The 17,554-nt window shown below is 39.9% G+C and overlaps 1 protein-coding gene across 1 annotated transcript in view; it reads left to right on the top strand.

The window, feature by feature from the left end:
• ERBB4 (erb-b2 receptor tyrosine kinase 4) overlaps positions 1-17,554 on the top strand; it is a 610,968-nt gene that overhangs the window by 489,746 nt on the left and 103,668 nt on the right. Inside the window, exons 17-19 of the mRNA XM_050340452.1 lie at positions 1,096-1,228; positions 3,302-3,424; positions 4,849-4,947. Of these exons, the coding sequence (XP_050196409.1) occupies positions 1,096-1,228; positions 3,302-3,424; positions 4,849-4,947 (355 nt within the window). The remainder of the gene's footprint in view (positions 1-1,095; positions 1,229-3,301; positions 3,425-4,848; positions 4,948-17,554) is intronic.

Raw genomic sequence — 17,554 nt, 5'->3', positions numbered from 1 at the left:
TGTAAAAAATTTTTTCTTTATATCCATCCTAAACCTCCCCTGGCAGAGCTCAAGCCCGTGCCCACTTTTCGTACTGCCGGTCCCCTGAGAGAAGAGACCGACCCCCACCTGGCTACAACTTTTTTTCAGGGAGTTGTAGAGAGTGGCTCAGGTCACCCCTAAGCCTCCTCTTTTCCAGGCTAAACAACCCCAGCTCCCTCAGCCTCTCCTCATACGACTTGTGTTCAAGTCCCTTCACCAACCTCGTTGCTCTTCTCTGGACCTGCTGCAGCACCTCAATATCCTTCCTGAACTGAGGGGCCCGGAACTGGACACAGCACTCGAGGTATGGCCTCACCAGCTCTGAGTCCAGGGGAAGAATCACTTCGCTAGTCCTACTGGCCACACTGTTCCTGATACAGGCCAGAGTGCCATTGACCTTCTTGGCCACTAGTCTTTTGGTTTGGGATTTGGTTGTGCTGGAAAGCCACAGCAAAACTGGGTGGGTGCAGTCATAACCCCTGACCATAATGTTTTTTTGTAGTAGTGATGAACCAGGAGTTCCAAGAGGGTGAGTGTTTCTCCTATGGATTATGTTGTTCAAATATAAATATCCTCTACTTGAGGAGGGTGTACAAGTACAATGCAACAGGTCTGTCTGTGAAGTTCCCTCTCGCTTCTTCCATATTCAGGAAGGCACATTATATTGGTGTTGGGAATTTTTCATTAGTTTTCCCCTAAATTCACAAGCCTGGGAGTTAATGTAGGTGGAGCCAAAGAGTCAGTGTAGTTAAAGCTCTTGCAGGAAAATGCACATACCTGTATCCTCATTTTGCCATTGCAGATTTGTGTTTGCCATCAAAGTGCATGTTGTGTTTCCTTGTCCACACGACTCCTCACATGTGCATGGTGGTTTGAAAAATAAGTTGAATTGGTATATTGATTAAAAATAAGTAGTCATATCATATATATTAATGTGTTTGCTCTGACTTCCCATTTGGACTGGAATTCTGGTCATAAGGCAATAAGCTTTCCAGGTGATTGTGTTTTATGTACCCAACCATTTTTTGGTCACTCACCCTACCTAAAAATAAAATCTCTGATTCTGATTGCTAGAACCCCTCTGATTGCTGCGGGAGTTATTGGTGGCCTCTTCATCATTGTCATTGTGGGCTTGACATTTGCCGTGTATGTTCGGCGCAAAAGCATTAAAAAGAAGAGAGCACTGCGAAGGTTCCTGGAGACTGAGGTGAGAGTGTGCTGCTTCTCACAGGTTGTTTGAAAAGATACACAGGTCTGTTCTGCTTTTTTTATTAAAGATGTTAAGGTCTTCAATTCAGTTACCAGAGAGATCTGTAAAAATCCTTTTGCTAACTTGTGCAGACTGAACTTACGGAAAGAATGAAGCTATTTCAAGATCCTAGTTTTCTGTACATATATAGATTCATGGCTTCTGAAGACCAAAAGAAGTTCCCCATGATCACAAAGGCAGGTTCCACCATGTTTCTGAACTCCTATAGTGAATCTTGAGTAACGCTTTATTAACAAGGCTGTTTTCAGTTCTGTTCCAAGGGTCCTGCTCCCACTCATCTCTATGGTAGAGTCTGGGAGTAAATGATTTATGCATCCCCAGTCTGTTTGCACAAGTATCTTTATTCTTGACTAGAATTTGTATTGCTTGGTAAATACTCTTCAGCTGTATAAAAAGCTTAACAGTATTCAGTGCCTTTAGAATCTTACCATTGTATCAGCTCCTACTTAAACATAAATTATTTTAAGTGGGTAGTTCTCATTTCATTTGGGAAGCACTGACTTTGAAGTCCAGCTATCATTCTCCATTTTGTCAGATAAAAACTGTGGCTGACAATAGTCCTGAGGGACCAAAGCCTCCTGCTGAACATATGGGGAAGGTGTTGTCTTGGCTTAGAAACTGAAGATTAAATCAGGAGCAGCCTGAGATAAACACACAAGCAGCATAGCTTCAGCTGAAGTTTCTCTTTCTAGGTAGAGGCTGTAATAGACCTATTCATTATGTAGATCATTCTCCATAAAACTCCATGAACCTTTTTAGAACTCCACAACACACCTCCACTTCTACCTGCCATACCTGTGTTGGTGGATTGTGGTACAAAAGCTCTTTTTATCCTTCACAAACTGAAAACACAGAAGTATGCTGCCAACCTGCCTAATTTTCTTTTACAGTAAGGCTTTCTTTTATGGTATAAGTACTGGACATCTAAAGTGGGAAGGAGGAGGAAAGAGAATTCACTCTAAAATCAAGTGCAGCTTGCAGATTATTTCTGTGATAACCTCACTTGTTGCTGTTTGGTTATGTTGTGTTTTCTTACCCCATTAATTTCCAAATATTGGTATTTTTACCCAAACAAAACTAATTAATTTGGTCAAGTAATCAAGTAGTTCATTATGCTCCAAGAGCCATAAAAGTAGTTCTCAAACTGCAGAATATGATGCATTTAGCCTTGTAAACAGGCAGCTTTGAAATACTGCAGTGGTTTCAAAACAATTTGAGTATAGGAGTAGCCCTCAATTCTATTCCTCATACTGTAAAGGAAAAGGTTTTTTCATTGTTTAGAATATTGTCCTTTCCATGTATTTTTAATTTATTTTTAAAGAATCATTGTTTTTCTGGCAGAGATGGTAGAACACTGAGATAATTTTTAACTGAATGTACCACTGTGGCTCATTTACAAAGTTTCTTGGGACATCTTGAACACATTGTTTAATTGCAGTAAATTAGTGGCTGTTAAAAATCAGTAGTCTACTATAAGGTGTTTTCTCCTTAAAGCTGTCCTCCTCTGTGTTAAAACAGAAGTTCAAAAAAATTGTCCCTTACCCAAAACAGAATAAGAATATGATGAGCCATTAAGTCAGGGCTATTAAAATGAAATATAGTCAACTTAAAAGACACTAAAATGGGAAAAAAATAGGATGTGGTGCATTGATAATAAATGCTATATTTCTGTCATGTAGAAAATATTTATACTGCCTCCATCAGCAAAAGTCCTTGGGTGTGTTATTGTGACACCAATTCAATTTCCAGTTCATAATTCCATCATGCAATTTCTGGTGCAAATTATTACATGTTGACTGAGGACTTGCTTTATCAGACCTCTTGGTTTTGTAACACTGCTCATTTGCTTTTGAAGGTGAGAAACCCCTCCGCAAGTTGGCAGGTCAGTGGTCAACAGATCCCCACCACTGTCTTGTTCCAATATTTATTTGAATTGGTTGTTTTCAGTCTAAGCTTCTGATGGGTCTTCACATTTACAAATATTTAAGATTGTTGGATTTTCCTTCATAGCTTGTGGAACCCTTGACTCCAAGTGGCACAGCACCCAACCAAGCCCAGCTTCGAATCCTGAAGGAAACTGAGCTGAAGAGAGTCAAGGTTCTTGGCTCTGGAGCCTTTGGAACTGTATACAAGGTAAGAGTCTTAAATATAGAGCAAAGAGTTCCCTCATTTAACTTTGGAACAGAAAGCACCCCATCCCGTGGATGGGTTCATGAGTCCTACATACCTGTGATAGAAAGGATGCTGGAATTACATGGGAGGAGCACATCTTCAGGCTCAAATGTCGACTTCAGTTTTATTCAGACATGCAAATATTATTTCTTGGTGAGCAAAGGCATGTCAGCCACAATCATTCTTGTGTGCAAGAGACTACACAGGCTGGACTGTCTGGCTATTAAAGTGTAGTATCAGAGTTTATCATTCTGTTCTTACCTAATGGCTTTGCAGTACACTTTTGGAAAGCTAAACTTTGCCTTTCATTTCACAAGTGTCACTCAGGTCTTGAAACAGTAATAATACCTTGTAAAAAGATGTCATTAGCTAAACTGTAATACTTCTTGCTTCTTCCATTTAAATAGAAAAGATGAGTTATGCAAATGCACCCTTTAACCAGGATATGCACACGGAACCCACAAGGGAAAAGCACTTCTGTTAGAGATTTATTTATTTTTTAAGATCTGTTAGTGGTGTCCAAATCTCAGAGGCACGAAGTCGGGTTTAATGGGCAAGTCAAAACAATTACCCAACCCTTTGGGAGCAACCCACACCTACCAAATCAATGTGGTAGGTCAGAGTGCTGAAGGAGGAGAGACACTCATCTGTCTTCAAACTGAGGAGGACAGGAAGGAAGCACAGACCAGGTCACTGGAACTACAAGCTCATGGGAATAAATTTATGAATAATCAATTTGAATATACTTTAGATGATAATAGAGATGGGTACCTTGAGGCTGACAAGAACACAGCAATGGTCAAGGATGGAAAAGTAGCCAAGACATACACAATTTCTGAATTTTAAGTTTAAAATTTCCTTTTTAGCCATCTGAGCTTTTAATTGTCAGGTATCAATAATTAGAGAAATAATCCCTAAATGTTGCACTCTAAATGTTCTAGGGTGTCCTGTTCCTGCATGATGTTATGACCTGATGATCATCAGTTCTGAGAGTTTCCTGATATCTTCAGAGTTGAGCATCAGAATCCAGACAGAAAATCCAGAGTTTTGTTCAATTTTATCTGAATCAGTAGTCAGTGGAAAAAGTACATCACTGACAATGCTGCCATTACTCTTTAGAAACCCTCTTGGAAGGAAAATCAAAGGGGCTTGATGAGGATGTTCACTGCTACAGCATGGTTCATTTTATGTCAGGGTTTACTTTTGATGCAAGAAGTAGTTTTATGGGATTTGATTAGTTTTATAGCTTTATGTATTCTCAGTTCTGAGGTTCATAACTGATTTACATAATGTGACAGAATGCATCAAAAAGAACTGTAACTCTAAATGAAGTTTCTATGATTGTTGTCTCATTAGTCTTCTCTCACCTTTTCTTCCTTTTCTAGGGTATCTGGGTCCCTGAGGGAGAGACCGTCAAGATCCCTGTAGCCATTAAGATCCTTAATGAGACCACTGGTCCAAAAGCCAATGTGGAGTTTATGGATGTAAGTAAGACATAATCAGAGTCTTGGAGTTTGGCCAGAGTTGGTGGATGGTGTCATTCTGTAGTCCATGGAGATTATGAAGAGGAATTCCTGCCAGTTTTCTTTCCTTCTATTTAAATACCAGAAGGAGGCTTTTACACAGGACCTTTAAGGGCTGTGTTTTTCATTCCAAATGTCATGGACCTTCAGATATTTGGAGTTTCTTATAAACGGTTTTCTGATCGGTGTAAGGCTGAAACTCCTCCATCTCATGCACCACATGTTGTATCTTCCTGTGACAGAAAAGACGAGAGAAGGAGTTGCAGGGGAGCATCTTGCCATGCATGCAAGCATCTGCTGGCACAGAACTCATGGGGACATGAATTTATCTCAGCTCTCTTCGACTTCACTGTTCTGAGAGCTAAGCACCTAGACTCTGAGGGCTGTGAGCAACAGCAAAGCAGAATGGTGGGGGGGGGGGCGGTGTAAAAACATAAAATCTGTTGGATTTAAAAACCCTTTTGCTTTACTGTTCTGAAATACTATTAATAAGAGGTCAAGATTATAATTTCCATGAATGTTCTGTGATCACAGTGACTGTACTCAGTTTTTAGCTCTGTGTCAAGATCAAGCCTCATTGACACCATGAATGTCTATATCCTATTCAGTGGCAATTTTTTGACAAGTCACAGAAATTTGCACTTTTTTGTAAATCCCTCTTGTGAACTTGAAAATTACATAGGACTTTTAAGTCTTGCAGATCTGTTCAGTGTATAGACCTAATTGGGTTAGCATTAGAGAGACTGTAATCCACAAGGTGAATGTTATGTATGGAGTTATATATATATATGTATGTGTCAGTTATGGATTTAGCTGTTTCAGACAGCTGTTTCATGTGTGAGTTCTTAGGCAGTGAAGGAAGACTGTATAGAGGAAGGGATTTCCTGTGCTTTCTACAGAGCACTGCATGGTTTTGATGATTACATTCAGTAATCATTATGCACAAGAATAAAGAAAGGCTGTTTCAGCCCTGTTTAAAAGCAGTGACTTGCACTGAAGGGATAATTAATATCAGCAATCAGTGATGTAGGTTCCAGCCTAAAGGTGAGGGAATTGTTATTCCTATATGAAAGTTGGTGGAACTGAGCAACTTGCACCAGCTGAGTCTGACCTGATAAAGAAGTAATAGTAATATCTCCTGCTCTGATACTGATTAATCTTGAAGTGCTCTACATAGAAAACATAAGGTTAAAAGGCAAATTTGCTTGTCTGATGTTTCATAGTTTAGCTTGTTCAGCTGACTTAGTTCACTAGACCACAGTTCCCTCCGGTGTGTGCATCCTAACACCTGATAAATGGCTCAGAAATGATGGAGGGTTTTTGGCAACTCTAGAATTTGTAAGGTACAGTTACACTAAGAAAGGTCTCTCTCTAAATTAGAAGTTTCTCATGAGTTCTGAACCAGTGGTAACAAGGTGAGAGAAAAGTTAAAGTTATTTTTAGTTCTTGAGGTTAAAAATAGCCTTTAAATTATATTTATTCATAATAAAAGAGAATTGGACTTCAGCATTAGCTGATGCAAGTGACAATAAGAAGAAATAATAAGGTTTTGTATCAATGCTGTTTTTGATATATGTACAGTGGCCTGTAATCCTTTGCTGTACTGCATGGTTGAAGAAGATGATTTAATTTCATTCTTTTGAATATTTGTTCATCCAATCCTGCCATCCTTGCCTCCTGACCCAGTCATTTATTTTCTGAAACAAGCTACATTTTGAAAGAGAATGACTTAGGCATTGTTTCTGGTTTAAATATGACCACTCCTCCCCATCCTAGAAAAGACAGTTCTAAATGTTTAAAAATTATAAGCCATTATGAGGAGATAACTTAAATATCTTTCACTGAAGATTAAGAGTGTTTGACTCATTCACACTCCAAGACTTTGGTCAGTACAGCTATCCTGATAAGACAGAATACCATTTACTGATCTTACTTTATCAGGAACGTTTAAGTGTATGTATGGAAAAAAATGCATCTTGTTGTACTTCAGTAAAAAGATTATCATGAATAGTTATTGTTGGTTAAAAGCACTCAGTAATGTTTTAATGTGGCTAAATGCTGTTATGAACATAGTGGGGTTAGGTCTTGCTCAAGTGAATGGGAAGAGGAGATTAGTGGGAAGGAGATGTCGTTATATGAGTCACACCCTTGACTTTCATTTTTTTGTCCTTGTCAAGTACAGGTGTGCTTCTGTCAGCAATTACTTCTTCCTAGATTGTGAATGTCCTTGTACTTGCAAGTAGAAGTTAGCATTCCTTTTAGAGAGGCTCTGGAAAATGGAAAGCCTTTCGTAAACAGTGGTTTGTGTACAGAGGGAGCACTTGGGACACTTGAGTGTCTAGAGAAATAGCTAGGTATAGATGCTAGCAGCACTGTCCATAGCTCTGATTAAAACTTCTAATGTTGGCCGAATGTAAGTCTAAAAGTGCTCTGCCAGGTCCTGAAACTGCTAAATGTTATGCTGAAAGAGTAAAGAACAACAATTTGGCTACTGGGCTGTCATTTGAGCACCCTGAACACCCGCTAATGGATCGGTAATAACTATAATGATATAATGCGTGATATTAGACCTACTAGGGCAAAACGCCTCCCACCCCTTCCCATCAGGGGATGATGAATTGGCCAGCACCAAAAAGCACAGCCCTTATTTGGAATTTTTCGGGGAGTTGCAGCAGAGTCTTTTTTTCCAGGCTTTCTCCACACATTCCCAGCCAGCTCTTTTCTTTTACTCTGCTCCCTGCATTCTTACATAGCTTTTATCACTGCAGCAGTCCATGTCTGTTACAATAATGCAACCTGGAGTCTGCAAAGTAACCCAGACTACCTTCTCCAGAGCAGAACTGGAATGTATTCGTGGGCTTTTATGGATTTGTTTTTACTACACAAAGGATGTTGTTACAGTTGTGTAAAATGTAGGTTTACATATTTTTTCTACGTGTTTCTGAGTATGTATTATCACTTGAATAATTTTGGAATCTAAAGTATTTCAACCCTCAGGTGTTGAAATGGTTATGTGCTTAAACTGGGGGGGAATAGTTTCTCCTCCCTGCTAGGCTGGTCACACCTCTTGTCCCCAGAAGAGGGCTGAAATTTTAATCCAGAGAGCAGGTCTACCTGCAAGTGTGTCTGGGAGGGAGTCACCAGCATACACAGGGGTATCAGGAGGGAACTACATCCTGCTCCTCACCCCAAGGCTGGTAACAGAATTTAAGAAGGGTCTGAGTTTTAGGCAGGGAAGACAGGCTTGTAGTGAGGCAAAAAGGCAAATATGCAGCTAAGAGGCTACTCAGTAGCGGAACAGGGACTTATTGTAAAGCCCTGGGTCAAAGCCACAAGCTTCCCAGGTGTTTTACTTATGTTTAAGACTCCCAAGTAATTCACCTTGGAATATTTTGCAAAGCCTTTTAGTTCGTTAATACCTTGAATTTGTGTGAAGAGAAGAAGCCACAGACTTTTCATAAGAGACTTCTTTTCATTCTGTAAGAAAATAAGCAGTCTGGCAAAAGGTTCACATAAGTAACATACAACCAAGGAGAAACATTTCACTAAAGCACCCAGTACATGACAACCACAACTTAAGTAAAATACAACACATAGGTTTTAAGTTACCCGCAAGAGATTAAAGAAAGAGTAAAGGAAGAAAAGAGATTAGGAAAATAAAGAAAGAGGTTAGAATAAGAAAATTGTGTAGTTACCACTGAGAGGTCACATGGTGATGGCAGACAGAAGAAAAAGTACAGGAGAAAGAGGAAAGTGTACAAGACAACACACAGTTGGCAGTTGCTATTACAGTAAGCAAAAAATCAGGAGTTCCATCAATACAGAATCTCTGATCTATGCAAGGCACCATCTCCCATCTCATGAGTCCTAAAACTGCAGGAAACCAGGGTCCAGGGAAAGAGTTTGTGAAATGAGTCTGTCTGTTGCAGTGGTTGGACCAGTTCTTTCACCTTCATCTGTGGACAGAATTCTTCTTTGGTGAGGTGCAACACTACTTCATAGGTTCTTTGCTTATTTAATAACACTACATAACTTAAAAAAACCCACCCTCATCCCTCCCTACAACCAGGTTTCAGGGAATATTTCAGGGTCCATTGTGAAAACAATTTCCCATCCTCAGCCTCAATTTATTTGACTGTTATGATAAGTGATAAGTCAAGTAGCCATTGGCCTGATCAGATGGTTTAACATCGAGTCAGATACTTGACTGGTAATGTAATAGATTCTAAAGTCATGCTGCAGTTGGAGAGCAAAGCAAACAGCCCTCAAGGCTGAAAAAATAAACTTGTCTAAAGGAAACAGACAGTTGATGTGGGTCTTCCCTCTCTAGCCCTCTAAGGCTGATGTTTCCAGCAAGTAATCCTGTGAGCTCTGATTCTGTCCAGGGTTTTGATCCACTTACAAGTTTAATCTATCCTCTCTGAACTTAAATGCTCCATTATCTGTTAGGAAATAATTAGAGACTGCAAGCACAAGTCAGCATACACAGAGTTCCTTGGGAGTCCCTGAGCTCATTGAGATGAAGACAGTTTGACTGATGGTGGTCAGCTGATATTGGGCCAAGAGCTAATAATAGAAGGCAGCGCTGCTTAGCTAGGTGAGAAAGTTAACTTGGGAAAAATTAAACTGAAGGGTTCGGGATTTATGGTTGGAAATAAATTTCCCATTCTCATTTGTTTCCTGGTAAGGGAGCTCCAGAGGCAGTTATTTCTTCTATGGTTTTATAATTAAGATCTAGGGGCTTCTTGCCTTGGCCTGGACTCACTGCAGTTTACTGTTGGCTGTAGGAGTAGTGTTTAGTGTGCAGGAGAGAATTTCTCACGTGAAGTGCAAAGGTAGTATGTGACAACGACCTCAACTAGGCATGCAGTAAACAAATTAAAGGTGCATGTAAGGGGCTGATACCCACATCTTTTCTTTACATCTGACCTAATTAACTAAATTAATAAAGCAGTCAGATGTGCTGCAGAAAGAAACAGCTTTTTCTAGATTGTAGGCCTGTCTTATAATAAAGACAAGTCCTCGACTTGAGGATATCAATATCAAACTTATCTTCAGTTCAGAGGTTTCAAGAGGAAAAAAAATTATATAGGTGGCTAGCAAAAGACAGTTTATCTCCTGTTCACAGAGATATGGATAGGTCTAGATGCTTTCTTTGTTTTTTCAGGCATGTCTAGATGCCATTGCGGGAAGTACACTGAAGGTACAGCTAGCTAGTCAGGTGGGGAAGGTGAGAGAAGACTTACCTTTTCTTGGTTTCCACCACTGGCATTAGACTTCGGGTTCTTTCCTTGGTCCACAGTGGCATTCACAGAGCCCTTGAGGCTACAGACACGCTCTGTGATGTGGTTTCTCAGCTAACACAGGTGCATTTGCACTCGGTCTCCTTGGTAGATTCTGCCTTATGTGACTATGTAAGTGACTGGAGAAATATTTTTGTCTGCCCCTTGATTATTTTTAATTCCTTGTACACATCTCATGCTACTGCCAAACCAAGTGTTTGACTCAAGTTAGACCATGTTTCTGGAAGTCTGAAAAGACATTAGTACTAACAGTATCTGGATCCAGGCACCCCACAGTCATTCCGCTGACTACCTGGCTACTTGAACCTCAGTTTAAAGGGCAATTGTAGGATCAAATGAAATCCTTTATGGCAGCAATGAGACCTTTTTCCTTATCCTCTTTTGCTGTCATTAATGTAAACATCCTCCTTTCCGACTGGCATTAGGGATCTGTGTAAGAACTGCCTGGCACTGGGCTCCAGCTGCAATTCAGACAGGTTTTCACTCCATCATGTCAAGTTGCTGAGGGTGGGGGGCAAGGGGTGCCCTAACTCCTCTGATTGTGGACTCCCTTTTGTGCAGCCTCCCCGCTCCCTCCCACTTGCACACACTGTAAGTATAAGTAGAGCCACTTAGGAGCAGGAGCTGTTTGCCTGTCAGTTCCAGGCATAGAAACTCACTGTGATTGCAATTACAATTTCCAACTTGTCCAGAGATGCCAGAAATCAAGCTGTCCTTGAGAGCGCTGCATACCACGCACAGGCCCCGAGAGTGATCAGCCTTTACAGAAGATGGAAATCTGATCACTGCTGAAGGTTAACTGCTTTTAGTCATTCGAAGATTAACTGTTTCAAGGCTACATTTCTGATGTTTCCATCTTAAGTAATAATTTTCTCTGTAATTTTTTATTTCAGTAATTTTTTGTTCCGTAGTATGTGAGGGTAAAATGTGTGTGTATGTCCGGGGGGGATGTTAATTTCCCACGTGCAAGGACAAGTGGCTGTATGGAGAAAGTGTAGACACAGAAAGGATGAAGTACAATCACAGACAAATAAGCCAGGCTGTTTGGAAACAATTCTGCTAGCAGAACACTCTAAGTGGAAAATACAGTGAGGGAAAGTGAGTTGACTTGCAACTGATGATGGGGCAAATCTCTACTGAAACCTATGAGAGCTGTGAATTTGCCAGTGAATTCAGCAGAACCAGGACCTCACCTCCGGAGTAATCCTTCCAAGAAGTTTGCCACGGGTTTAAGGAAGAATCCTATGCTTTAGTGAATGACTGGCATAATGAGTTTTTCCTAAATGAGGTGGGAAGTATATTCAGATGCTTTTTGTTATGGCAGATGCAGAACTCCTTATTTCAAGTTTGTATTGTTTTATGACTCGGAACCCCTGCATAAGGTTTGATAAATCCATGAGTGGGGAGAAGATCTGGTGGGAGTGTTAGTTTATTCACTGAGAAATACAGCTGCAGATTCATTGAAACTATTTAAAATTGAAAGCAAATTCGAGAATTAGTTTTGGCTGTAAAGTGTATGTGCGTGTACGAAGGAAACATTTTGAACTGATGTCCTATATTACACTTTCTATTTAAAGGTATAAGGTATCCCAATAACAGGGTTGATACTTGTTGCTTTGAACTGGACTTTTGGGCTTGGTTACTGAAACATGAAGTCAGTTATTTGCTTGGCTGTATATGTTACTTTTATGAAGGTCAGGATCCCATAGTTGCCACTGTTTTATCAGGACACAGTAGAAGAGAGCTTTTTTGAGAAAGTATAAATCAAACAGGCGACAGATGAGAATATTAAAAAAAAAAAGGAAAAAAAATGGAGAGAAGTGGTGCTGTATCATAAGTGGTACACAATAGTTCAGTTAATCAGACGCATGTGGGATTTGTATTTCCATGATGAGCTTTCTGTTGCAAACAGTACTGTGAGGGCTTGTTCTTGGTATTGTGCCGTATGTTGCCACCCTTCACTATGGGTTAAATCTGCACCTGGGCCAGAATACTCTCCTCCAGCTTCATATTTTCCCAGGATTTATTTATTTTTGTCTGAATGTGGGTTTTAGGACTTAGGACTTTTAGGACTTTTATGCACTTCAATAAAAATTTCTATTTGATATTGCAAGGCCATGAATTTTGGGGACTCGTGTCCCAAGAGGGTAGTGCCTGCAGGTGTGGGTCTTTTCATCTGCACAACAAGTGAATGGTGTGATTGAAGGCAGAGGGGAAGATGTACCTCTGTAAGCACAGATCTTGCTGGAGTGGAAGTCTATAGCTGAAAGACTTGTCATTACAAACATGAGAAACAGCCTTCCTTAAACATCAGTAAAGTGACTAGGAATACTGCAATGCTTCATACAGTCTGTCTGACATCCAGATGCAAAGTACAGAAATAAAACTTACAAAACTTGGTAAAATGAAAAATGAGATTCTTGAACAGTGCTTGATCTGTTGTGAGAAGAAGCTGACACAGATATCCAGTTTTAAAGGAACGTTTGGTACTGACAACCCAGTGACTAGTGCCAACTTACCACTAAAAGAAATATCCTTTTGCTTTGCATTCTTTCTGTGTGCCTCCAGCTCACATTAGCAATATAAAATAGGCACATGTAAAGTTCCTAAAGGGCAACGTGTATGCCAAAATGTTGCCACGCAGATGAAAAAATTCAGGTTTTTATGGGACCTCTGTTAATAAAAGAGAGGTAGTGTTTCCACAGGCTTAAGTGAAATGCATCCCAAATAAACCATCAGTAGTTTGAAGTTATAGGTGAATCTAATGAGGTTTGAGGGAAAGACTGAAGAAGAAATGTCTCAGTATTTGTTAGAGGAGCTGGCTGTAAAACTGCATGAATATGCTGGCTAATCATTTTTGAAGCACACTTGTCTGTGATTTAGCTCAGTGCCAGATCAGCAGGCTACTCCATATCAGATTTTTCATGAAGGCCGGCTGATGGGGCTGGGTGAGCTCCAGCATGTGCTGCAATTCACAGATCAGCAACAATGCAGAAAATAAGCAAGGGCAAAGGGCCCTGGAGGATCAATGCATTGTATTTGTCATACTTGGTTTTATGCTGCCAAAGTGCCAAGTCAACTTAAAGTTAAGGGTTATTGTGTTGTAGTGAGAAAAAAAATCCGAGACTCATGCTGTGACCGTTTTTAATAGGAATGTAAGGGTATGGGAGCACAGGCTTAGACAAGCTGAATTGGAAGTATCACTGAAATATATTCTGCCTTCAGAGTACTGTAGTTTGGAATACTTCTCCCTTAGTGCTTTGTTGCAGATAAGCCTTCAAAAATTGTTTCCATGTCTCAGCACCGATCCAGACACCTCTGATACTGACCTCAGTCAGCAACTGTCACAGATTTAGAAAAACAATTATCATCTGTTTATATTAATATTCTGCATATTATTTACAAGTGATAGTCAACTGTCCCTATTGCTGCTTGTCCCATAATTTTAATGGAAAAATAAGACAGGGAAATCTGGTACCTGACTGGCTTGCTGATAATCTTTGTCCTATTCTGCCAATACCTGTTAGATATCACTGCAGTTACTGGAATGAACAGGTAGAACTGAGGTCACACTGGGGCTCTCAGTCCACGGAGCAGCAACTGCTGGCTTGAAATGCCTGGTCCTTCAATACTGAAAGTGGAGTTCCAAAAATAAGAAGGTTTTGCAGAGCAATGTTTTCTGTATTAACTTTGCTGTTACTTTTTGTTGTAATATACAGCATCTCTTGGACCTGTTGAACATGCAGTGAGCTTGTCCCTGCCCCAAAAGGCATTCAGCCCAGATAGACACAACAGATAAAGGGTAGAGAAATGATTATGAGTATGACTATAACAATTTATAGTTGGGACTCTGAATTGCAACACACATCTCCTAACCTCTAAAGCAAAGTAATTAATTTCTAAAATTAATTTTTAATTATACTCAGGTTTTAAATTACCTTGGAATGTTTGCTTAAACAAGCAAATACTATATAAGGGGTTTTTTTTTTCAGGCAAAGGTGTTTTGTCTGCTTATCCATTGAGAATGTGTTTAAAATGTTATTTTCAAACATCTCTTGTTATCAGTGCTTTCCCCCAGGTCACATATTTTTAAGGAACTGAGTGACACTTGATATATAAGGCAAACTGTGTATTAGCAGTGAGAGAGAGAGAATAGCTCTTAGTTACTTGCAAGGTTATTACAAGTGTGTCTTGAAGGTTTCTGCTTCACATAGAATATTGGGCTTTTAATTACAGAGACAAATATGCATTGTACAAAACAGAATTACGTAGGTTTCTGATAGATCAGGACCTGTTTTTATCTTCATGCTTTACATGACAAATAATACAAAAATGTTTAAGAAGAGACTTTTGAGCTATGTTGGCAAATTGCAACTCTGTTGCATTTGCTCAATAAAAGCTTGGAAGGCTTTCATTGATTGGCTTGCATAGGGAAAATCTGTGATATGGAGCAGAGTCGATGCAAAGGTAGGAAACAGCTGAGGTACGGTCAAGGAACAGTTTATCTTATGGAAATGTAGTTTCCAATTCAGTTGAGAAATGTGGAACAGGATCTAGATACGGGTAATTCTCTGGGCTTCGATTTACTGACAGTGGATAGGCAGCCTCCAGGTCGAATCTACTAGAAAATGTTCTCCGATGTTGAGGCGCTTTTGCTGTCTATGCAGTGCCCTTTGATGGAGTTCAGTGGGATGATTTGTGTACATGAAAGTAGAATTTTGCTCTTTGTTTTCTGAACCCAAGCAAATAGGTTTTTTGGGTTTTTTTAAATGAATTCTGGTTGGTTTAGGTCAGTGCCCAGAGCCATCTCTTAAAAACACAAGTCATCTGAGAAGTTATTTTGGTAATTAAAATGTTTGGGGAAACGGTCTTCGCAATGAGTAGAGAAAACTAGTTTCATTGTTGAATTGTTTTCTTGGCAAAATATTGAACAAATATTTCTTGGTAAAATACATTATTCACTTTCTGAAACTAAAAGGAAGAGTTTCTGCTGAAGCTTTTCAATGGGAGAAACATTCCAGGGAATTCCTCAGCTAGATGATGTTTTTTGAGATATAATACTGATTGAAGCACCTGTTTTTATCATTTTCTGAATGAACTCTGGTGAATTTCTGTTTTCAGTTGTTTCAAGAGTCAGACTATGTTTATTAGATAGGAATGTTGTCAAATCCAATTTGAAATATTAAACACTTTGTGCGTGAAAGCAGGGAAGAAAATGTGGGAGGAAAAGCTGTAGAAGCTGAGGAGAAAACCGCAGGCAGAGTGATGTCGAAGTCCTGTGACACAGGGAATGTGAGGCAGCTTTTGAGGACTTTGTGGCTCACTGATGATGGCTTGGTCAGAAAAAAAAACTCTAAAGGGAACCAGATAGTCCAATGAAACTTTCCTTGTTTAAATATCATCCCTTTGCAGTAATTGAGTCCTGAGTGTGATGCTCTTGTGCAGCTGAATGCAGATGAGAGGAAAGGTGGAGATGAGTCTGATTTGAATTCTCAGTAGTGAGAAGTGAAATACCTGCATTACAGGCAAAATGTGTCTTTGATTAAAACAATTCTTAATGTTGATTATACACTTGATGAAATTAGGTTTTAATCTGATGCTATCCCTTTAAATTGATCCTGAAGAAGGAATGAGCTTTCAGTGTGTGATTATAAAGTCAAGCTTTTCAGCAGTAGCAGAAAATATCAAAGCAATGCCTGAAGACTCTTCAGAAAGGAGTGAGAACTGGATGGATTTTTTTCTATCACTTATTCTTAAGACCTCACCATCATTTACCTAAAGTCAAAAATCAAAGCACTATCTCCCTCCTTCTGAAAGGAATCTTCAGTCAAGGCTAAAAATGTGTATAAGCTGGACAGGGCCAAGATCTGTTTACCCTTACATTCAAATACTGCTGAAATGATGGCTTTGTTAGATTGTATGGTTAAAACTTCAAACCTTTTTTCTAGTTGCATCAAAATAGTAGGAAATAAATCACTTTTGACAGATTGCTCTGAAATAATGATGTGTGTCACTGACTGTAAGTAAAACATTTGTCAGAATGATACAATATTTTTATTAAGAGGTGTTGAGCACTGTTAAACAATTTACGCCTGATCAGCAAGGGGGAATCTCCAACCTGAAAACCCACTGTTACTTCTCTTGACAACTTTCAGTGGGAACACTGCTGGTTGCTGATATCCTGAACTCTTGGCTATTTATAGATAAAAGTGAACTGAAAATGAGCTTTCTCATCACCGTAATCAGTGTTTTTGGGCAAGGTTCACAGAAAGGCTGGTGGGACCTGACCCCCTGACCAAGTGTTTGATGGAAAATCTTCATTTAGTTTGTTATGCACTAGAGGTCTGTTCTTTTAGGCTTGAGATTCCTCCTCTGCTAACTCAGGTTCTGGTGAATTGGGAGACTTAATTGGTACAAAGCAGGGAGAAGTAAGAAGCATATGGTGTGTGGGTTCTACAAAACATATCTCCTATATTTTCAAGCATTTAAATATGTACTTAATGCTAAGCACCTGAGCCCTGCTGGAGTCAACATGGTAGTCCATGCCCTCAGTGTTTGCAGGACAGGGATCATAGGACTGCCTCTTTTTTTTTTTTTTTTTTTTTTTTTTTTTTTTCCTTTTTTTTTTTTTTTTTGGTTTTAATTTATTTTATGTTGCTCCAGAACACATAGTGAGCCAGACTTGCTTCTGTAAGCACATGAAGGTGTCTACTGCATGAATAGGACCTTCTGCTTCTCTAAGGTGGGCAGATTTGACCCAGCAGTCTGTAAGCATCACCTTCAAGAGGAAGAGCTTTCAAATCCCTGAATTGTGCTGGTTTCAAGTTTTGAGGAAAGTGGGGCATCCCTCTGATGCATTGGAATCACAGGGGGCAATCACTTGCATTTGAATTCAATGTCAACAATGCAGGCTGTGTACCCTCTGCTGTATGCAAGTTCTGTGACAGGCAGGGGAGTCTCAGAGGGTTTGCCTGCCCTGAGAAATGCAGCACATTTAAAGACAGTCACCACCTCCAGAAAAGTCTGTGTACCTACTCAGCAGTGAGAGGCCAGCCAGGGACCAACCCTGCTCTTGGACAGTGGAGAACATACTACTCTAGTGTTGTACCATGCCTTGCTCATCACCAGGCTGCAGCCTGAATGCAGTTTGGGACACTGATCCAGAGCCACCTTCTCCTGATGGAGCTTGATAGGAGCCTAGTGAGTGGCACTTGCCTTATGCTGTGTCCATCACGTTTGTGCAGGATGAACTACAGGGTTTGTAT

This window comes from Myiozetetes cayanensis, unplaced genomic scaffold, assembly GCF_022539395.1.
Source record: "Myiozetetes cayanensis isolate MyiCay16 unplaced genomic scaffold, myiCay2020 scf9, whole genome shotgun sequence".
NCBI lineage: Eukaryota > Metazoa > Chordata > Aves > Passeriformes > Tyrannidae > Myiozetetes > Myiozetetes cayanensis.
Note: the sequence above shows the minus strand (reverse complement) of the source record. Positions and strands in the feature narration are given on the sequence as shown.